The following is an 18,216-nucleotide window of genomic DNA, read 5'->3' on the forward strand; positions in this document are numbered from 1 at the left end:
TAAATGCTACATAGTTCTTAGTTGATCTTATACATTTGTTCGTGATACTGCTTGGTAATATTTTGTTACTTTTTCGTACTTTTATTGTTGTTTTGAATTTTTACTTTCGGTTATGAATCGCAGATTCTTCGAACATTTTTGATAAAAAAGTTATGAATAAGTTTTTGTAATTAATATTTTTTAAAATGTCATCGTTAGCATCAAAGGATTATGATCTGGTAAGTAGTAATAATACATTTTAATTTACGTAAATCGACACATGAAGGAATTTTTGGGCGGGACAGGTGGGTAGGTTCACTGCCATTATCAAAATTATATACCTATTAATTGTCAACACAAATTATGTATTAACCAAGTATTAAATTTATTTATAAATTACTATAAAGTTCACAATAGGTATTTACTATTTATACTGTAGAGCCACACTAAATTATTGATTATTTTTTTTATAATTATGTGGCTTCAAATTATTTAAGCTAAGCCTTTAATGGATTCATATTTACACTTTATTTATGTACATTCAATACAAATAATATTAATAAACCTGTTAAATGCACCTATCTGAAGAATATACTTTTAATGACAGACACCACATTTGTATAACTATAATATATTATGAAGGCGGCTAGGCAATTACATTTTTTTAACATGTAAGTTTATTTTTGTTTTTAATATTTAAAATGAGTTATTTTGTCAGTTTTTATGTTAGTGAAACTGGAAAAAAAGATTTGCAATATTTTATACAACAAAGTAAATTAATCTTTTGATTTATAAGTTTATTTTCATAAACTGGTTTTTTTGCAATATTTTTATTTCAAAAATGTCGTAGTGAATATATTATGTTATGATGCCATTCTAAAATTTTACAATTAGGTACCATTTATTTTTGTTTTCATAATATTAATTAGGTATACAACCTATAGATTATGTTACATGGTTTTTTACTATACATATAAGCAGCAAATAGATGTTGCAGTGACTAGTCTTGAATGAAAGATTCATCCAGTGATGGAGCTTTACTATTTTAATATATTATGTATCTATGTAAATAATAATTTGTGTTATTTATATTTTACTTTCTTGATTTTTAATCAAGTAAGTATGGTAATTGAAATGAAAAAAGTCTGAATTTTTAAAACTTCAAGAAGTTAAATAAGAAAATGATATAACTCTAACCAGTTATAATGAGTTGGTAGATAATTAAGCTAGCTTTAACATAAAATATTAATAAGAGAGATCCGATATCACACCCAAGCAGTATAACAATTTGAATGCACAAAATTGTCTGCGTGAATGGTCCCAAAATTTATATTTTTAACTTTTCTCCAAAACTATTACAGCTAAAAAGTTGGTTGATAGCTTATTAAAAAGAGATTATCAAGTAGATACAAAATCTGAGAATTAACATTTTCAAAAAAAATTATTTAATTTTTCACAGTTTAAAAAATAGTTATTTTTTGCTAGATTTTTATTTAGCATGGTAGATTACAGAAACTTGAGAACGGATTTTGTTATTTGGGGCTTGTTAGGTTTATATTGGCTAGGAGAAGTGCTGTGAAGATTTTCAGAACTTTATCTTCAATTGCTAACTCACTACAAAAATTTTTTGTTGAAGTTGTGAATTAACTATTAAAGATAAAGTTCTTAAAATCTTCATTGCACTTTTCCTAGCCAATGTGAATCTAACAAGACCCCCCAAACAACAAAATCTGCACTCCGATTTCAGAGATCTATCTCACTATTTGAAAATGAAAATAAAATACATTATACATACATATTGCATACAATTAATAAATTTCTAAAAATTGAAAATCAAAAAAGTTTACATGCCGATCTCTGACTTGGCAAGCGTTTTTTATTTGAATTAAAAATATTTAATTTTTTTGTTACTGTGAAATGGATTTAAACTGAAATACTTTATTAAATTTAAAAAATATATTTACTAGTTCTTAAAATTATTAATGTTTATTATAATCCATTGTCAAAGCTAAAAAAACTGATATTTTTATATTGCAAAAGTACAAGTCAGTTTTATTGAATTAGTTACTTAAGTGTAAAATACATAATATAGTGCATTACATTATTTTTGTATTTTTATGTTATAGAAATATAAAATAATATACTCTATACAGTAAAGTATTATAATAAATTGTAGCATGAATAAGATATGTTGTCTATAGTCATACAAATTCAAAAATTAGTTTCAATTGAATAATTGTGGTGTTCAATTGATGTTAAATCAGTTACTAAATTTAATAGTTGTTACTTGTTATTGTATTTGATTAAATTTGTTAATAATATAGGTCTTTATTATTACTAGTTAGTGCAATATATTCAATATAAATACTAAAAATATGTAATGGTACATTTACCTTGTGTAATTATATTAAATTGCCAGAGATTCAGGTGATTATCCCTCTCTCTTTTCACTACTGCCAGTTTATATAAATATTGATTTATGATGTTTTAAGAAAAGTTATTAAAAAAATTATCTGGATTTAGTCTCATAGCACATTTAATTAATAAATATTTTCAATGTTTTACTTTAAGTAGTAGGTAGTTTTTATTAACTATATTTTCTATTCTAATTTAGATACCTTTATACAATGTTTTTTGATGAAAATATTTTTTTTTTATGCTTGATAAATGATAATTTGTCCTTTTATTGTGTTCTCAATGTAATTGATAATAATAATGAGCTCTTGGCTAGGTTCCATGATAATTTGGCATACTAAAAACTAATTATATATTATGTTTAATAAAATACATAATATTATATATGCATTACAGTAACATAATTGGGGGAACTAAAGGGACTGTAGATCTCCCCGAATTTTCAGGAAAATTTCAAAAAATTGTCTGTGTTCTGTACATAGTTGAACCTTAGCTGTAGTTAATCATGTCCCTTATTGTGTATTTAATATATTAAACATACATAATAATATGATATATTATACAAAAAATAAATAAATATATTTGAAAATAAGTGTAAAAATATTCAAAATAAATATTATGATTTATTTTTTAGCAAAACACAATCATTAAGATTTAGCTGAAATTATTATCAGAAGTATTGGAAATTCTGAATATTGTATTTATTTTTAAAATATGTAGTATAACGTGTAACGCACAAATAATATTATAGTATTAGATTGTGAACGGAGTGATGAATGCATTGATTTTACAATGATGTGTGTTTTTATTTTTATTTTTGTCTGTCATAATGTTTTGGAGTAGTAAAAATACTTCGATTTTCGACTTAAGTCGCTTTGAAAAGGAAAATTCATCTAGTTGGTACTTTTGGGGGTCAAAAGTAAAAAAATTCCAGTAGTTTTCAAAAGCGCCGGGGATAACTGAAAAAATAACAGAAAAACTGGAATATTTACGCATAACCACTTTTCGACAAAATCGATATTTTTATTTTGCTGTAATACAAAAACGAATCATTGTAAATACTTGAAATTTTCACCAAAAGTTTATATTATGATCATCTATTTACTATTAAATTTTCAAAATATTTTGACCTTTTTTAAGCTACCTATAAACAATTGAAATTTTCGACTTTTATAAGTTTTTTTTTCTTAAAATGCCGATAAAAAAAATTTGACTATCCAAAAAATCTTTAAAATGTAATACAAGGTTTATTATAAGTTGTACATATTGCAGTGAAAAAAAATCAAAAATCGTTAGTCACAATTTTTATTTATTCTCATTTAAAGCCCAAAAATTTACAAAATATATCAAAATCGCGAAAATTTGCAAGGGATTTTAAAGTTGAAAATTCATAATGTTTTTGTGATTTATGCTTAAGGTTAAAAAACCAATGCAAGGTTATCCATAAGTTTTCCTTCAAGTAACTGTAAAAAAAAATTCCAGCGTCAATATAGAAAAAATGTTATGAGCGTATGAAATGAAAATTTTTTTTGAAATCGTGTAAAATAATGATACATTACAATTTAAATATAGGTAATAATTTAATATATCCTACTAATTATCATTGACTGACAAATCATCTCCGTTCAGAATTGTTTTTCGTATACAATGATACCTGTCATTGCATTCAAATTTAACACATCCATTATAGAGACCAGTGACCTACTCTCCATCTCTACTATACATACAGTAGAGCTATACCCACTTTATTTTATTGCTTTTATCCAACTTAAATGGTCTCAATTATAATAATGTAGATACTATTATTGAAGTAGACTATTTATTTTTTGAACTTCTTTAATAATAGTTTCTTAAATGGTTTTTAAAGATAAAATAATAGAATATTTTTAAAAAATAATAGCATATCATTCTTTGTATATATTACATAAGATATATATCTTGCTTATTGACTGTATCCAATAAGTTGGTGTGGTATAATATTGTAGTGTGCTAATCAATTTATGTGCAATAGTGTTGCAAATATTTGCTAAGTGTAAATTTATTGAAAAATATTTAAAGTATAATTGATAGTAAATTATTCTAAGTGTAATTTAATTAAAAAAATAGGCTAAGTCGCCTTTTTAGTTATAATCATATTTTATTTTATTTTGAAATTATAATGATACTATCACAATCAAAAATTAAATTATTAAAGTCTATTTTAATATTTTTAATATTTATTAGTTGTTATCAAAAATTTAACTTAAGTGAGTTTTTATTCTTCTTTGTTAAATAGTTAATTTATATGTATTGAATTATTTTAATTGCAGTTTAACTTCTTTTTATAGCTATATATACTATATGTCTATATATGTTTAAAAGATTGGAACACCACCCATATAACTAATGGATAAATGTATATTCAGTAGTTCAGTACACATTGTTATTTGTGTCACCTATGTATTCAAAATAGATGCTTAACTGACTATAATATGTTTGGCATCTTTTCAAATAAAAATATATTCCTTGTTCTCGCTTAATTCTTATTTAAAAGTAAACATGGAATAATTTTGTAATGGTTTGTTTGAGATTACTTATGATTAGGGCCCATATTCATATAGTAATAAAAATCTATAAATATGCTAAAAATATAAATGATTTTTTTTACAAATTAACAAACTAGTTTTGAGTAAAAATATTACACAATCTAAATATATTATGTATAAAAATGTTTATTAAAAAAAAAAATGCAAAATAACATTTTTAATGACATTGTTTAAGTATAAAAGTATTATACTATAAATTATTATTTTAAAATTCAAAATAACATTATTTTAATGAAATTGTGTTTAAATGTTTTATACTATTTACATTAAATTATTATTATGGGACGAGTACCAACATGAAGTTATAAAAATCGATTTTAAGTTTTTAAATTGAAAACTTCTATATTTATCTCAAATTATACTTTGTATTTGGAAAAACTTCTTTCCACATTACAACATACAATTGGTGCATTATTTTCTTTAGACATTATTTAAGGTGCAGGTTAGATTTTTTAAACAAAATATACAGTATACTGTACATTACACACGTTAAATGGACAGACCAAACTAAAACTAAATTTTGTGTTCTAATACATATTGTACATATACTTCTTATCTAATGTGAACATGTTTAGGTAATAATACATTTACCACTAGAACATCCAATATTTGTTGTTATTCGTCAATAATGATGTCGATCACTTATGGATTTATACATTATAATGGGTTATTTACAATCGATAGTTGGTATATTTACAGACATAAACTTTACAATGTGCAACATTTATGCAACTATCAATAAATATGTAATAAATATGCATTTTTATTCAAATAATAATATGCATATAAATCCAGACTCTACTTATAAGTGTAGTAGTTATCTTTTGATGTTCTTTATTATGTAATGTTCTTTAATATGATCTACACTCTTTAGTTTCATAAACGTGTACAGGCTCTTAAGTAGAGATGTAAGCTTGGTAAATTTACCAATTATTTTTTTACAGGTAAATATTATTTTACTGAAAAAATTAGCATGTGACACCTCAAATTAAACGTCTTAACGAGGTGAATATTCATAACATATCAATACATTGGAATAGTTGATAATATAACTAGAAAAAAAGACAAAGAAAACTAAAAACTAGAATTTATTTTGAATTTTGGTGTTAATGTTATAGTTACCTCCTAATGAATCTGTTTTAATTAATTTGAAATTTATTTTATAGGTACATTTTTAATATTTATGTACATATAAAATAACTTAAAAAATAAAGTCATTCATTAAATTTATAGTACCATGGACATCTTACTATTCAGTACACAAGTACATAATAAAAATACGTGTTAAAATAATTATAAGTTCATGATACTTGCTAGTCATAAAAATAAAGAAAGTCATCAAGTTTAACATCTGAAACAAAAATATTTCAAATTTCTATCTCTACAAGTGTTTTCAGCCGATTTAGATGTGAAAAATGTGTCCGTTTTCACTGTTTCCAGCTTAATGAGATTTTTGTCTTGATAGAGTGAATTCAAATATGTATTTGAAATGGAAACAAAGACATTTTTCATGTCACCAAAGTTTTTGTCTTAACAAGATTTCATCTTTGCAAGATTTTATTGTATTATATTATAAAAAATACCCTCATAGTTAGATGGTTTCCATTTTAACTTCCTTCTTCGTGTAATTTCATACTGTTGTTATCTTAAGTTAAGCTACAAAATTTATTTATTGTATATAATGTATAGATTATAAATATATTTTGTTAAAAAAAATGTTTTAAATTAAAATTGCATGTTTCTAGAATTTAGACATTTTTGGCAGTTTGTATTTATTGGGGAAATATATATATATATTTATTGCAATTACATAATTTCTATACATTTGCTTTTGAAATTTATTTATAGCAAAGGTAAATTTCATTAAATTAATATTTTAAATTTTTACCTTAGCATGGAAGAACAGACTCATATCGTGTTGCTACAGTTCCATCTCAGTTTGATGATAATAAAACAGTAGATGGAAAACCAAAAGTATGTAACAAATTTTTCTTTTACATTTTTATTTAAGTGGTTATATTTTTAAAAATTTTATTATTATTTTAGACAAGGCGAAAAGCACCATCGTCAATTAGTACCAAGTATAGTCATGCTGAAAATTTAGATGAGTTGAAACAAGATCCATACTTGGACTATCATAAAGTACCATTAGATGAACTTTACCAAAGATTTGGAACACACCCTGGAACTGTAAATATATATTAATTTAGTATTTAAATTTATTATAAATATATTATGTACAATCAAGAATTAAAATTGTTAAAAGGACAGCAGTTTTTTTAATTATTACTAAAAGAAGTTTAGTAATCTTAGAGTAAAATCACACCTATTTAAAAAAATAATAAAAGTTAATATTTTTTAGGGTTTATATATTGATTTTATATCTTATTATTATTTGACTTGATTTTCAACTAAAAATAAAAAATAAATGTTGTAGATTTAAGTGGATAATAAATTGTTTTATTTTATTTATTTATTTATAAATCAACGGGTAAACACCCTTTAGGGAAATATAATGAATATAATTGATATATAAGTGATAGTTAATAATTTTACATAGAAATAAGAATATAGATTGATACATAATTAAATTATGATAAAAAAAATTATATAATAATAATAATAAAATTAAAACATAAATAAGTGTGGTTAATTGAGAAATGTAATTAACAAAACTCTTTGTACTTTATTTTTGAATTGATTTAAGGTAAGGTGGAAGACAAATTAATGTCATACCCAACATATTCTTAAAAATATTATTCTTTACACATTTTATAAATGTATACATTTTCATTGATAATAAATAATAATAAATTACATATTACATCGTCAAATTTATTGGTATAGAAAACCTTAATTTAAAATATAATTTTTAGTTTTAATGTTTGTATAGAGTAACCATGCAATACGACCTCATCTTGATTTTTGTTTTAGTATTGATTTACTATTTTATATTAGGGGTTAACTCATGCGAAAGCTCGAGAAAATTTAGAAAGAGATGGACCTAATACTTTGACACCACCAATTACAACACCTGAATGGATAAAATTTGCAAAACAGATTTTTGGTGGATTTTCAGTATTATTATGGTGTGGAGCACTTCTGTGTTTCTTAGCTCATACTGCAGAAACTAGTACTACAGAAGATCCAAATGATGATTATGTAAGTTTTGTATTTTTTTTAAATTGAGACTTAATTTTTTATAAACCTGTTTATAAATACCTGCAACCATGAAAATCCTAAACTAATTAAAGTTGGTTAAATATTTATACAATGTTTTTTAAACTAACCCTATATTCTACAATCCAGTTTTACTTGGGAGTAGTATTAGTTGCTGTTGTCATCATCACAGGAGTCTTTTCATATTATCAACAAGCTAAATCTTCTGCAATTGTGGATTCATTTAGGAATTTAGTTCCTCAGGTAAGGCAGAGATAGCTGAAGTTAATGTTTTGGTGTGGTTAAGCTTTTTATTTTAATGTACGGTTTTTTGTAGCAGCATGATTGTGGGTTTATGTTCAGGTGAGAGGTAGTTACTTATGCTTGCTTTATATGCTAACTTTTATTTTATCGCAGATTTACTTAGGTTCAAGTTTAATAGTTGTTATAGTAGTCACTGGCTTTTTATCTTACTGTCGGCAGTTTAATCAAGGTGCAATCATCCGATCATTCTATGAAACAACTTCACAGGTCTGTCATCCTTTGTTTAAGTAGCTTTTTTAAGAATACCAAACATAATACCAATATTTGTTGTTTTTTTCATATACTCACATAACATTAATCTATATTTTTGTTGCTTTTTTTAATATTTTTACATCAGATATATTTTAAATAATGATATTTCATATACTTCAAAATTAAAATGTTTTTAATTTAAATTTGATAATGATATGCTAATTTAATTCAATACTTAAAAAATATTCCAATATAGTAGAAGCTGTTTATTAGGAACATTTTTGAACCAAGATAAAATGTGTCAATTAACCAATTTTTTCTATTAAACGATTGGTTTTATTTATTAAAAAAAAAATTATTATTTTATATTATGTAAAATATGTATCTATTGATGTCTTTTTTTTTGCGTCTAGTTACTTTATGATCATGTTTTTATAAGAAAATTATTGCTTAAAGCCTTTTTCATCCACTCTGTCTACAACTTTTTCTTTTCTGACTACCACTTTCATTTTCCAGTGTTGCGCATTTATTGTTTAAACAATCTTTCAGAATCCTAATCAATCTGAAATGAGAAATATTTAATCGAGCTCCAGCGTCATGTAAACAATACATTTTTAAAGCAAATCGTATAACTTAAATTAGTTGCATTTTTGTCCTAAAATTAAGTCTTGGCATTTAGACATTTTTAGATTTTTAGAATGTCAAAACACTGACCACCTATATGTACGTATATCAAAGCTGAATTAAAAAAATCACAGTAAAAAAAATATAGCAGGTATTATACTAAAGAACAGTAAAAAATAATGAAGTTAATTGAACAAGTGGAATTCAATATAGATTCATAATGACAGTAAAGATAATGTAGTACCGTAGTGGTACTTTGGCTCTAATTATTTCAAATAACTAATGTGTTTTTTCAATAATTTGATTGATTATCAATGTTTTAATAAATAACCTGTCTAATTCCTAGGCATTTTATTTCAATAATATGGTTATATTAATTATCCCAATAAACAGCTTCTACTGTATTTTGCAAATGAATTGTTAAAATAAATTAACTATACAATCATAATATTGGGCCAACTTCACATAGATACCCCCCTTCCCCTAACTTTGTTCTATAGATTTGAAAAATATGTTAATATTTTGATAATTAATTGCATATAATTTAAATTAATTTAAAATTTCTAAATGAATATATTTATTTTTCGCTAATTTTTTAATTTTATTAAAATTGTATTTTAATGATGCCATAACAGTATTGATTCAAGTACATGTTAAATATATGCTACAAATTTAGAATTAAAACTAAACAGTAATAACAAATATAATAAAGTGGAGGAATGTATAGTTGTATCTTAAGAAAGGATGGTAGGGTTGTTGATGTAGAAATCACTTCTTATAATATATTAATGTTAGTATAAGTGTATAGTATGTAATTTATATTTTTTCACGGAACGTCACAATAAGCAACTAAGTACCCATTATTATTACAAAAAAAAAAATCGTTAAAATAACACTATTTATAACATATTTAACCTAATAACTCTTATGTAGACATTTTATTCATGGACGTAAATAAAATTGTATTAATTTAATAACAATATTGTTTATCTTAAATTTTACTCCCCCCCTCATAGATTTATTATTGTTTAAAATATTAAAATTTGAAAATGTTCATTTGTTTTAAAGACTTAAAGTTGCAAATTTAAACAAAATTGACGAGAGATTATAAATAGTTCTTGATTTTAAATTTCATAATAGGTAAATGAATATTATCTCCAAAATTTAAACTCTACAAATTAGTTCTGTTATATTCAAATGTTCAATGTTATGCGTCATAAGATAGAAACAACAAATATTAGTGTAAAGTCATAAACAGTAACATATTTATTATTTAATACTACACATACATTTATGATAGTTTGAATAATACATTTTTTTTTATTTAAAATTTTATGAATAATCTAAGTTTATTGTATCAACTATTTTTTAAATAAAATTTATAAAAGCTTAATCTATAAACTTTTCTATTTTAGTCAAAACTTTTTATTAAAATAATTTATTCAGTACCAAATTACTCTATAACTTTTCATATTTATATAAGTGCTGTTTAGTTAGCTATTTTATTTTTGCAATTTTGCTTGTATATTTTTATTTTAAAATTATCTATGCAGTTTATTCTATATATATTAACTTATCTTTATTGTAGTTAGCAGTTGCGGTATTTTTCAAAATCTTTTATGTTTTTTTCTTTTGTATATTATAAAATTTTATAGTTCAATGTATGCTTTATTACTTTTTAAAAATGATTTAACTCAAATTAATATGTTTCTTTTAAAAATAATCTTGTATTATAGTTTAAAATAGAACAATAAATATTCTTATTTATTTAAAAAAAAATAGGTCAGTATTTAGTTAAAATATTTTAACTCATCATTTTTTATATTACTATTATTAAAATATGCATTAATTATTAATTATTAAGCATTTACATTATTTAAAACTATAAGACGTTTATGAATTTTTTCGATTTAATTTTTTTAATAATTAATAAAATTCATTTTTATATACTTAAATTTTAAATTATTTGATCCAGTTTTAATTTTTTAAATCACTATACATTGAATACTTCAATAATTCAAATTATTTTTTATAAAATTTAAATTAATTCAAATGTTTTTTATGGTATATGATAATGCAATTATAAATTGGAGACTTGAATGGTTATACAATTATTCGCTTATCTCTCTTAAGTTATAATTTATGTAAGTTTTTGTAACTAGATTTATAAACTAGTTATTACTAAATTTCAAGTATATTTTGAGATATCATTTTATTTTAATATAATATAATCAAATAGTATCTTTAAGGTGTTGAAATGTTGAAGATATTATAAAGTTATTATATTTTAATATTAAGTTATTTAAATAGTTTGCTGTAGTCATACGCCAAGGTGAATCATTGACATTACGAGCTGAAGATCTTACTCTTGGTGACATTGTTGAGCTTAAGTTTGGAGACCGTATCCCAGCTGACTTAAGAATTATTGAGAGTCATTCATTTAAAGTAGATAATTCATCACTGACTGGTGAATCTGAACCACAAAGCCGCACTCCAGAATTTACTCATGATGATCCTTTGGAAACTAAAAATTTTGCATTTTCTTCCACTCATGCTGTTGAAGGTTTGATAGATGTTAAAATATTTTAATGGCATTATTGTATTAATAATTATTATTGTGAAACTAAAGTATAAATTGATTTAATGTAGGAACTGCTAAGGGTGTAGTTATTGCATGTGGAGATAATACTGTCATGGGAAGAATTGCTGGATTAGCTTCAAGTTTAGATAGTCGACCAACACCAATTGCAAGGGAAATTATTCGTTTTGTGAACTTTGTTAACATAACTGCTATAATTATTGGAATATTATTATTCATTATTGCATTGATGATGGGTTGTTATTGGTTGGATGCCATTATTTTCATGATAGGTTAGTCATTTGTATATTAATGTTATAATACTTTTATAATTATATCATTATTAATTAATAATGTGGGTTTTAGGTTTTTTGGTTGCAGCTGTTCCTGAAGGTTTGTTAGCTACAGTAACTGTTTGTTTAACATTAACTGCCAAGCGAATGGCATCTAAAAACTGTCTTGTAAAGAATTTGGAAGCAGTAGAAACACTAGGATCAACTTCAACAATTTGTTCTGACAAGACTGGCACTTTAACTCAAAATCGTATGACTGTTGCTCACATGTGGTTTGATAATCAAATTATTGAAGCAGATACTACTGAAGATCAATCTGGGGTGCAATATGATAGATCTAGTCCTGGATTTAGAGCTTTGGCAAGAATCGCAACACTCTGTAATCGAGCTGAATTTAAAGCAGGACAAGATGGTGTACCCATTCTAAAAAAGTTTGTCTATATTATATAAAACATTTTTTTGTTTTTCAAAGAACTTATTTAAATATTTTCTTAGGGAAGTAAATGGGGATGCTTCAGAATCTGCCTTATTGAAGTGTATGACACTTGCTCTTGGTGATGTAATGTCGATCAGAAGACGTAACCGTAAAGTTTGCGAGATACCTTTTAATTCAACAAATAAATATCAGGTGATTAATAATTATTTTTTGTTATAAATTACAATTAAATGTATAATACATTATTAATATGATAATTTTGTATTTAGGTTTCAATCCATGAGAATGAAGATTCTTCAGATTCTCGACATTCACGATATTTATTAGTTATGAAAGGAGCTCCCGAACGTGTCCTTGATCGTTGCTCTACCATATTTATCGGGGGGAAAGAAAAAGTTCTTGATGAAGAAATGCGTGAAGCATTTAATAACGCTTACTTAGAATTAGGTGGTCTTGGTGAGCGCGTCCTGGGTTTTTGTGATATGTTATTACCATCAGACCGTTTTCCTAAAAATTTCCTGTTTGATGTCGATGAACCTAATTTTCCATTAAGTGGAATGCGATTTGTTGGTTTAATGTCTATGATAGATCCACCAAGAGCAGCAGTTCCAGATGCTGTGGCTAAATGCCGTTCAGCTGGTATAAAAGTTATTATGGTTACTGGAGATCATCCTATTACTGCTAAAGCAATTGCAAAATCTGTTGGAATTATATCTGAAGGAAATGAAACAGTTGAAGATATCTCTCAGAGATTAAATATTCCTATATCTGAAGTAAATCCAAGAGATGCTAATGCAGCTGTAGTACATGGTTCTGAATTATTAGATTTGCCTCCAGAGGTTTTGGATGAAATATTAAGGTAAACAGTAGTTTTAATATTACCCTCAGAATTATTTCATTAATTTAATCTTTATTATTTTAGGTACCATAAAGAAATAGTATTCGCAAGAACTTCGCCTCAACAAAAATTAACTATTGTTGAAGGTTGTCAAAGAATTGGCGGAGTCGTTGCTGTAACTGGAGATGGTGTTAATGATTCACCGGCACTTAAAAAAGCGGATATTGGTTATTACATAAATTATTAAATAAAACATTATTGCCATCATAAAATTTTTAATTAATTATATATTTATATATATTATTAAGGTGTTGCAATGGGAATTTCTGGATCAGATGTTTCAAAAGAAGCAGCTGACATGATTCTTTTAGATGATAATTTTGCTAGTATTGTTACTGGCATAGAAGAAGGACGTTTAGTATTTGATAATTTAAAAAAGTCTATTACTTATACTCTTTCATCTAATGTTCCTCAATTATTGCCGTTCATTGCTTTTATCATGCTAAGCATACCATTGCCTATTGGTGCTATTGCTATATTATGCATTGATCTTGGTACAGATATGGTAAGCATAAATATATATTGTTTTAAATATTGTTACGTTGACAGATATTTTCTTTGGCAGAATGTTAATAATTATTTGGTTTGACGTTTGTTCACTACAGTTTTGATTATAATTAGGCTAAACATATGAGGTAAACCATTGACTTTTTTTATTATTCTAGAAACTGACATAATTTATATCTAATCAGTTTTATAATTTTCTTTTTAATTTACTATCTCCATTAGGTTAACAAATAAATTTAATATTTTCATTAAAGAATTATTCAATAATAATTAGCTACAAATATTAATAAACTTAACTTAGATTAATTAACATTATTTTTAATGTGACATTAATTGTCTTGTAATTTAAGATGATGTGATATATGATTATGTTTTCATATGGTAGTGTGCAAATATAGTAAATTAAACATTTTTAACAGTGGTGGATCTAAGATTTTAAGAAAAATGTTATGGTTGTGTTATTAAATTAAATCTGGACCATGTGTTTAAAAGTTGCTTACCATACAATTAAGTATCATCAAAATGATTTCTCACTACCTAATCAACTACCTATATCGAATATGATAATATTATGTTATTTATTCCATTTCAATAATAATTTTTAACTCAATTAACTTATTTGAATATAGATAATACTATTACCTATATGTGTCCTTATTCTATATAGATAATATTAAATGTATTATACTTAGTTTTTGATTGATATTTAGTAATCCATGAACAGTTAATTGTGTAAGTGTAAAATTGTATTTCATTTTTTATATACTCTTTATATTGTTTTTTTTTTTCATAATTAATATGACTTGATTATTACTCCATCTGTATATGAAAAACATGATATAAAATAGGTGTAAATATATAATTCATAATCATACATTAATTAAATAACATAAACTAGAAATCAATAACAATCTTATATTTTACTGAAGTTGTAAATACTTAGTTTAAAATTAAACAACTTTTACAAATAATTAAAAAGACAGCTAATGATAGCACACAATATTTTTTTTTATAAAACTAAAAATTAGGCATGGTATGTAAAGAACCAAATTTCTGAAATTTTGATTAAGAAAACAATTAACTACTCTAAAATGATAAAATATTTTTAATTAAATAATTAAATTAAGATAATAATTAAGTCATAAATTATAATATTTAAAACTTCAGACAATATCCGACATTTGAAAAATGCTTCATTTTGAACAACTGGGACTCAGCTTTTGAATACATGACATGGTACCAGTTAAATTCAGTAATCATGTTAGGTTTATTTAAGGGAAACCATTTAAAAAAATATCTTTGGGAATACATATATTCTTGATTAAAAAAATGAATCATGTTTCTAACTATAAGAAGTGATTATGAATATAATAATCATGTTTTGACTGAGCTCAGTTAGACTTTTCTGAGTTGCTGATGTGTTAAATCTGCCACTAATATTAATTGATATTACTAGAATCTAGATTTTAGTAGTTGATGAATAAATAAATAATCATATTTCTTAAATTTGGCGTAAATGCTTGATACACTATTAGTTAGTGCTCAAATAAATATTTGCCAGTGTACTTAGTGAATATCTACAGCAGAAAATATAGAATAGAAGTAGTTTTTGAACTCCATTAGAATGGGCTTATTGTATTTAGGTTCCAGCCATTTCATTGGGTTATGAGCATCCAGAATCAGATATAATGAAACGCCCTCCTAGAAATCTAATTAGAGATAAACTAGTGAATAACAGGTGACTATATTATGCAGTATTTATTGTTTTATTGCTTTTGCTTTTTGTTTTTAATTAATTACTTGCTTTGATATTCTAATTAATAATTAACATATATTTCTGCGTAAAGTTTTTCTGAAAACATTTTGACCCTGCTAATCTGTATTCTTGACATATCTATTTAATTTTTAAGCTTTCAATGTAACAAAATAACTATAAAACTAAAAAAAAAAAAAAAAAAAAAAAAAAATGTTTGTGGATGATTTGTTTGTTATTTTGGGACTGCTAGATGCCTGGCATATCACTGGCATTTGAACCTGGCGAATCAAACCTGATGAAAAAGAAACCATCTATTAAAAACCCTCTATTTAATGTCAGGTAAACTCTATATACTTTTTGTTTTCTTTGAATCTCTTCTTTAATGAATTGCTTGGCAAGTAATTTCTAGCATATAATAATAATAGCAAAATAATAAAATTAATATACATTTTATAATTAGTAATTAATAACTAATTACTAATTATGTCTTTTTTTTTCAAGATTAATATCTTTGGCATTTGGTCAATTGGGTGTTATTGAAGCATTTGCTGGTTTTTTCACTTATTTTGTAATCATGGCTGAAAATGGATTTATGCCGTATAAATTAATTGGAATACGTCGTGAATGGGACTCTAGAGCTGTTAATGATTTACCAGATTCTTATAACCAAGAATGGGTAAATTAAACTAAAATGTACGATTTGAATCTGTTTTCATCAAGTCAATTTTATTTATAGACCTACCAAGACCGCAAGTCCTTAGAGTATACGTGCCATACAGGCTTTTTCATAGCTATTGTAGTAGTACAATGGGCAAATCTTATTATATGCAAGACAAGAAGAAATTCAATCACACATCAAGGAATGAGGTTAGTTAAATAGTTGTAATTAAGTTTTGAAAATTTACTAATACATTGGTCCATTTCTAGAAATATGGCTCTGAACTTCAGTTTAATATTTGAGACAGTCTTAGCTTTGTTCTTATGTTATTTACCTGGAATGGATGAAGCGTTACGCATGTATCCATTAAAGTAAGACATTTATTATTTTTTGTTTTAAAAATTTTAAGTTTTAAATGTATGCTTATACATTTTTAGATGGACTTGGTGGATTCCTCCAATACCATTCATGCTAGCTTTATTCATTTATGATGAAGTAAGAAAATTTTACATAAGACGAAATCCTGGTGGATGGTTGGAGAAAGAAACATACTATTAATTCATTTGCGTTAATTGAGTTAATTAATATTAAATAGTAGCTAATTTAGTTTCATGATCACTTATTATAAATATATTCTTTAAAATGAAAATATTGTTTTAAAAAATATATATTGATCTTGTTTAAATTTCAATTCTTAACTATAGTATGCACTATAACAATTCATATACTTAATGATAACAATATAGAGATATAATCTCAATAAGTTTCTTATATAAATGTGTACATGATCATTTCAATTTGTATGGCAAAATTTGAATGACATTGGTTTAATTTTTTTCTTTTATTTCTGTTATTTTTGGTGGTTTATAATGTACTCAATAGTATATAATATTTACCTTTCACATAAATAAAACATATTATATAGGGTAACTTCTAGTAACAAAAGTATTATATTTAATTAAACATCAAAATATAAGAGTAATAGTTTTTTTTTTATATATATATATTTTTTTTTTTTTTTTACAGACATTTATATGAAAGTACTAAGTTTTATTAAAATTAAAAGCTTTTAAAAAGAGGATAATATCAGTTTTAATAATGAACTATCTTAATCTTTAATTTGTGTTACATTAATATACTTATATATAAATATACCTTTAATTATTAGGAGAATAACTTAATACTTCATCATAAATGTATTACTTATTGAACATCTCATCAAATTGAATCTCAAGCACTAAAAGTATTTTTTCATAATTATGTTGTATTATTAATTATATTAAAATATTAATTTCACTTTTAAATTTTTTATTTTTAAAATAAGAAAATATATTACAATAAGAAAATAAAAATTCACAATGATTAAAATAATATGAATAGCATGATAAGGAATTCACCTATTAGCAACATCTTTAGAATCTCTTAGAACTTAAAGTATAATTCTGATATTTTTTAATTATCAATAATGTTGTTATTATTAAGAGTTAGTAGTATAGTAGCTCTAAATCTTATAATAACACAAACAATAAAACTTTATATATTATTGAGTAAAAAAATAAGAAACATGATACAAGCTAAATATTATAATGAAATATATTTTTAAAAACATTTATAATCATCGTTTATTAACACATTATGAATGATTATTATAATATCTTGTATAAAGACATGAGAGAATTTATAATTTGTAATTTTTTTTTTTTAATATAGAAGTATGTTTGTATTTTTTCTCTTGATTAATAAAAGTAAAAATATAACATTAAACATAAGAGCTTTTAAAATGTAAAATTATTATTGTTATTTAAACATAAT

General features: G+C 24.1%; 1 protein-coding gene across 5 annotated transcripts; it reads left to right on the top strand.

The window, feature by feature from the left end:
- Window positions 1–17: 17 nt before the first annotated feature.
- On the top strand, window positions 18–17,309 carry LOC113556602 (sodium/potassium-transporting ATPase subunit alpha-like). 5 transcript variants are annotated; one of them, XM_026961652.1, is made up of 17 exons: window positions 19–218; window positions 6,873–6,953; window positions 7,026–7,169; window positions 7,938–8,141; window positions 8,289–8,402; window positions 11,589–11,841; window positions 11,928–12,149; window positions 12,223–12,580; window positions 12,645–12,777; window positions 12,855–13,444; window positions 13,508–13,650; window positions 13,732–13,988; window positions 15,997–16,085; window positions 16,248–16,422; window positions 16,483–16,613; window positions 16,674–16,775; window positions 16,842–17,309. In XM_026961652.1, exons 1-17 carry the CDS (start codon window positions 186–188, stop codon window positions 16,960–16,962), a joined length of 3,150 nt encoding a protein of 1,049 aa, XP_026817453.1. In that variant the 5' UTR covers window positions 19–185; the 3' UTR covers window positions 16,963–17,309. The 5 variants fall into 5 exon arrangements, with proteins under 5 accessions (XP_026817454.1, XP_026817455.1, XP_026817453.1 ...); XM_026961651.1 differs by lacking the exons at window positions 8,289–8,402; window positions 15,997–16,085 and adding exons at window positions 8,556–8,669; window positions 15,634–15,728 and having other exon boundaries at window positions 16,842–17,307; XM_026961650.1 differs by lacking the exon at window positions 15,997–16,085 and adding an exon at window positions 15,634–15,728 and having other exon boundaries at window positions 16,842–17,295.
- Window positions 17,310–18,216: the final 907 nt, after the last annotated feature.

The sequence above is a fragment of the Rhopalosiphum maidis genome, chromosome 4 (assembly GCF_003676215.2).
Source record: "Rhopalosiphum maidis isolate BTI-1 chromosome 4, ASM367621v3, whole genome shotgun sequence".
Lineage (NCBI taxonomy): Eukaryota > Metazoa > Arthropoda > Insecta > Hemiptera > Aphididae > Rhopalosiphum > Rhopalosiphum maidis.

Coding starts and splice junctions, on each gene's coding strand:
- LOC113556602 (XM_026961651.1), top strand. CDS start 186: ATGTCATCGTTAGCATCAAAGGATTATGATCTG. Junction 7,170..7,937: donor TTGGAACACACCCTGGAACT/GTAAATATATAT, acceptor ATTTTATATTAG/GGGTTAACTCATGCGAAAGC. Junction 13,989..15,633: donor TTGATCTTGGTACAGATATG/GTAAGCATAAAT, acceptor TATTGTATTTAG/GTTCCAGCCATTTCATTGGG.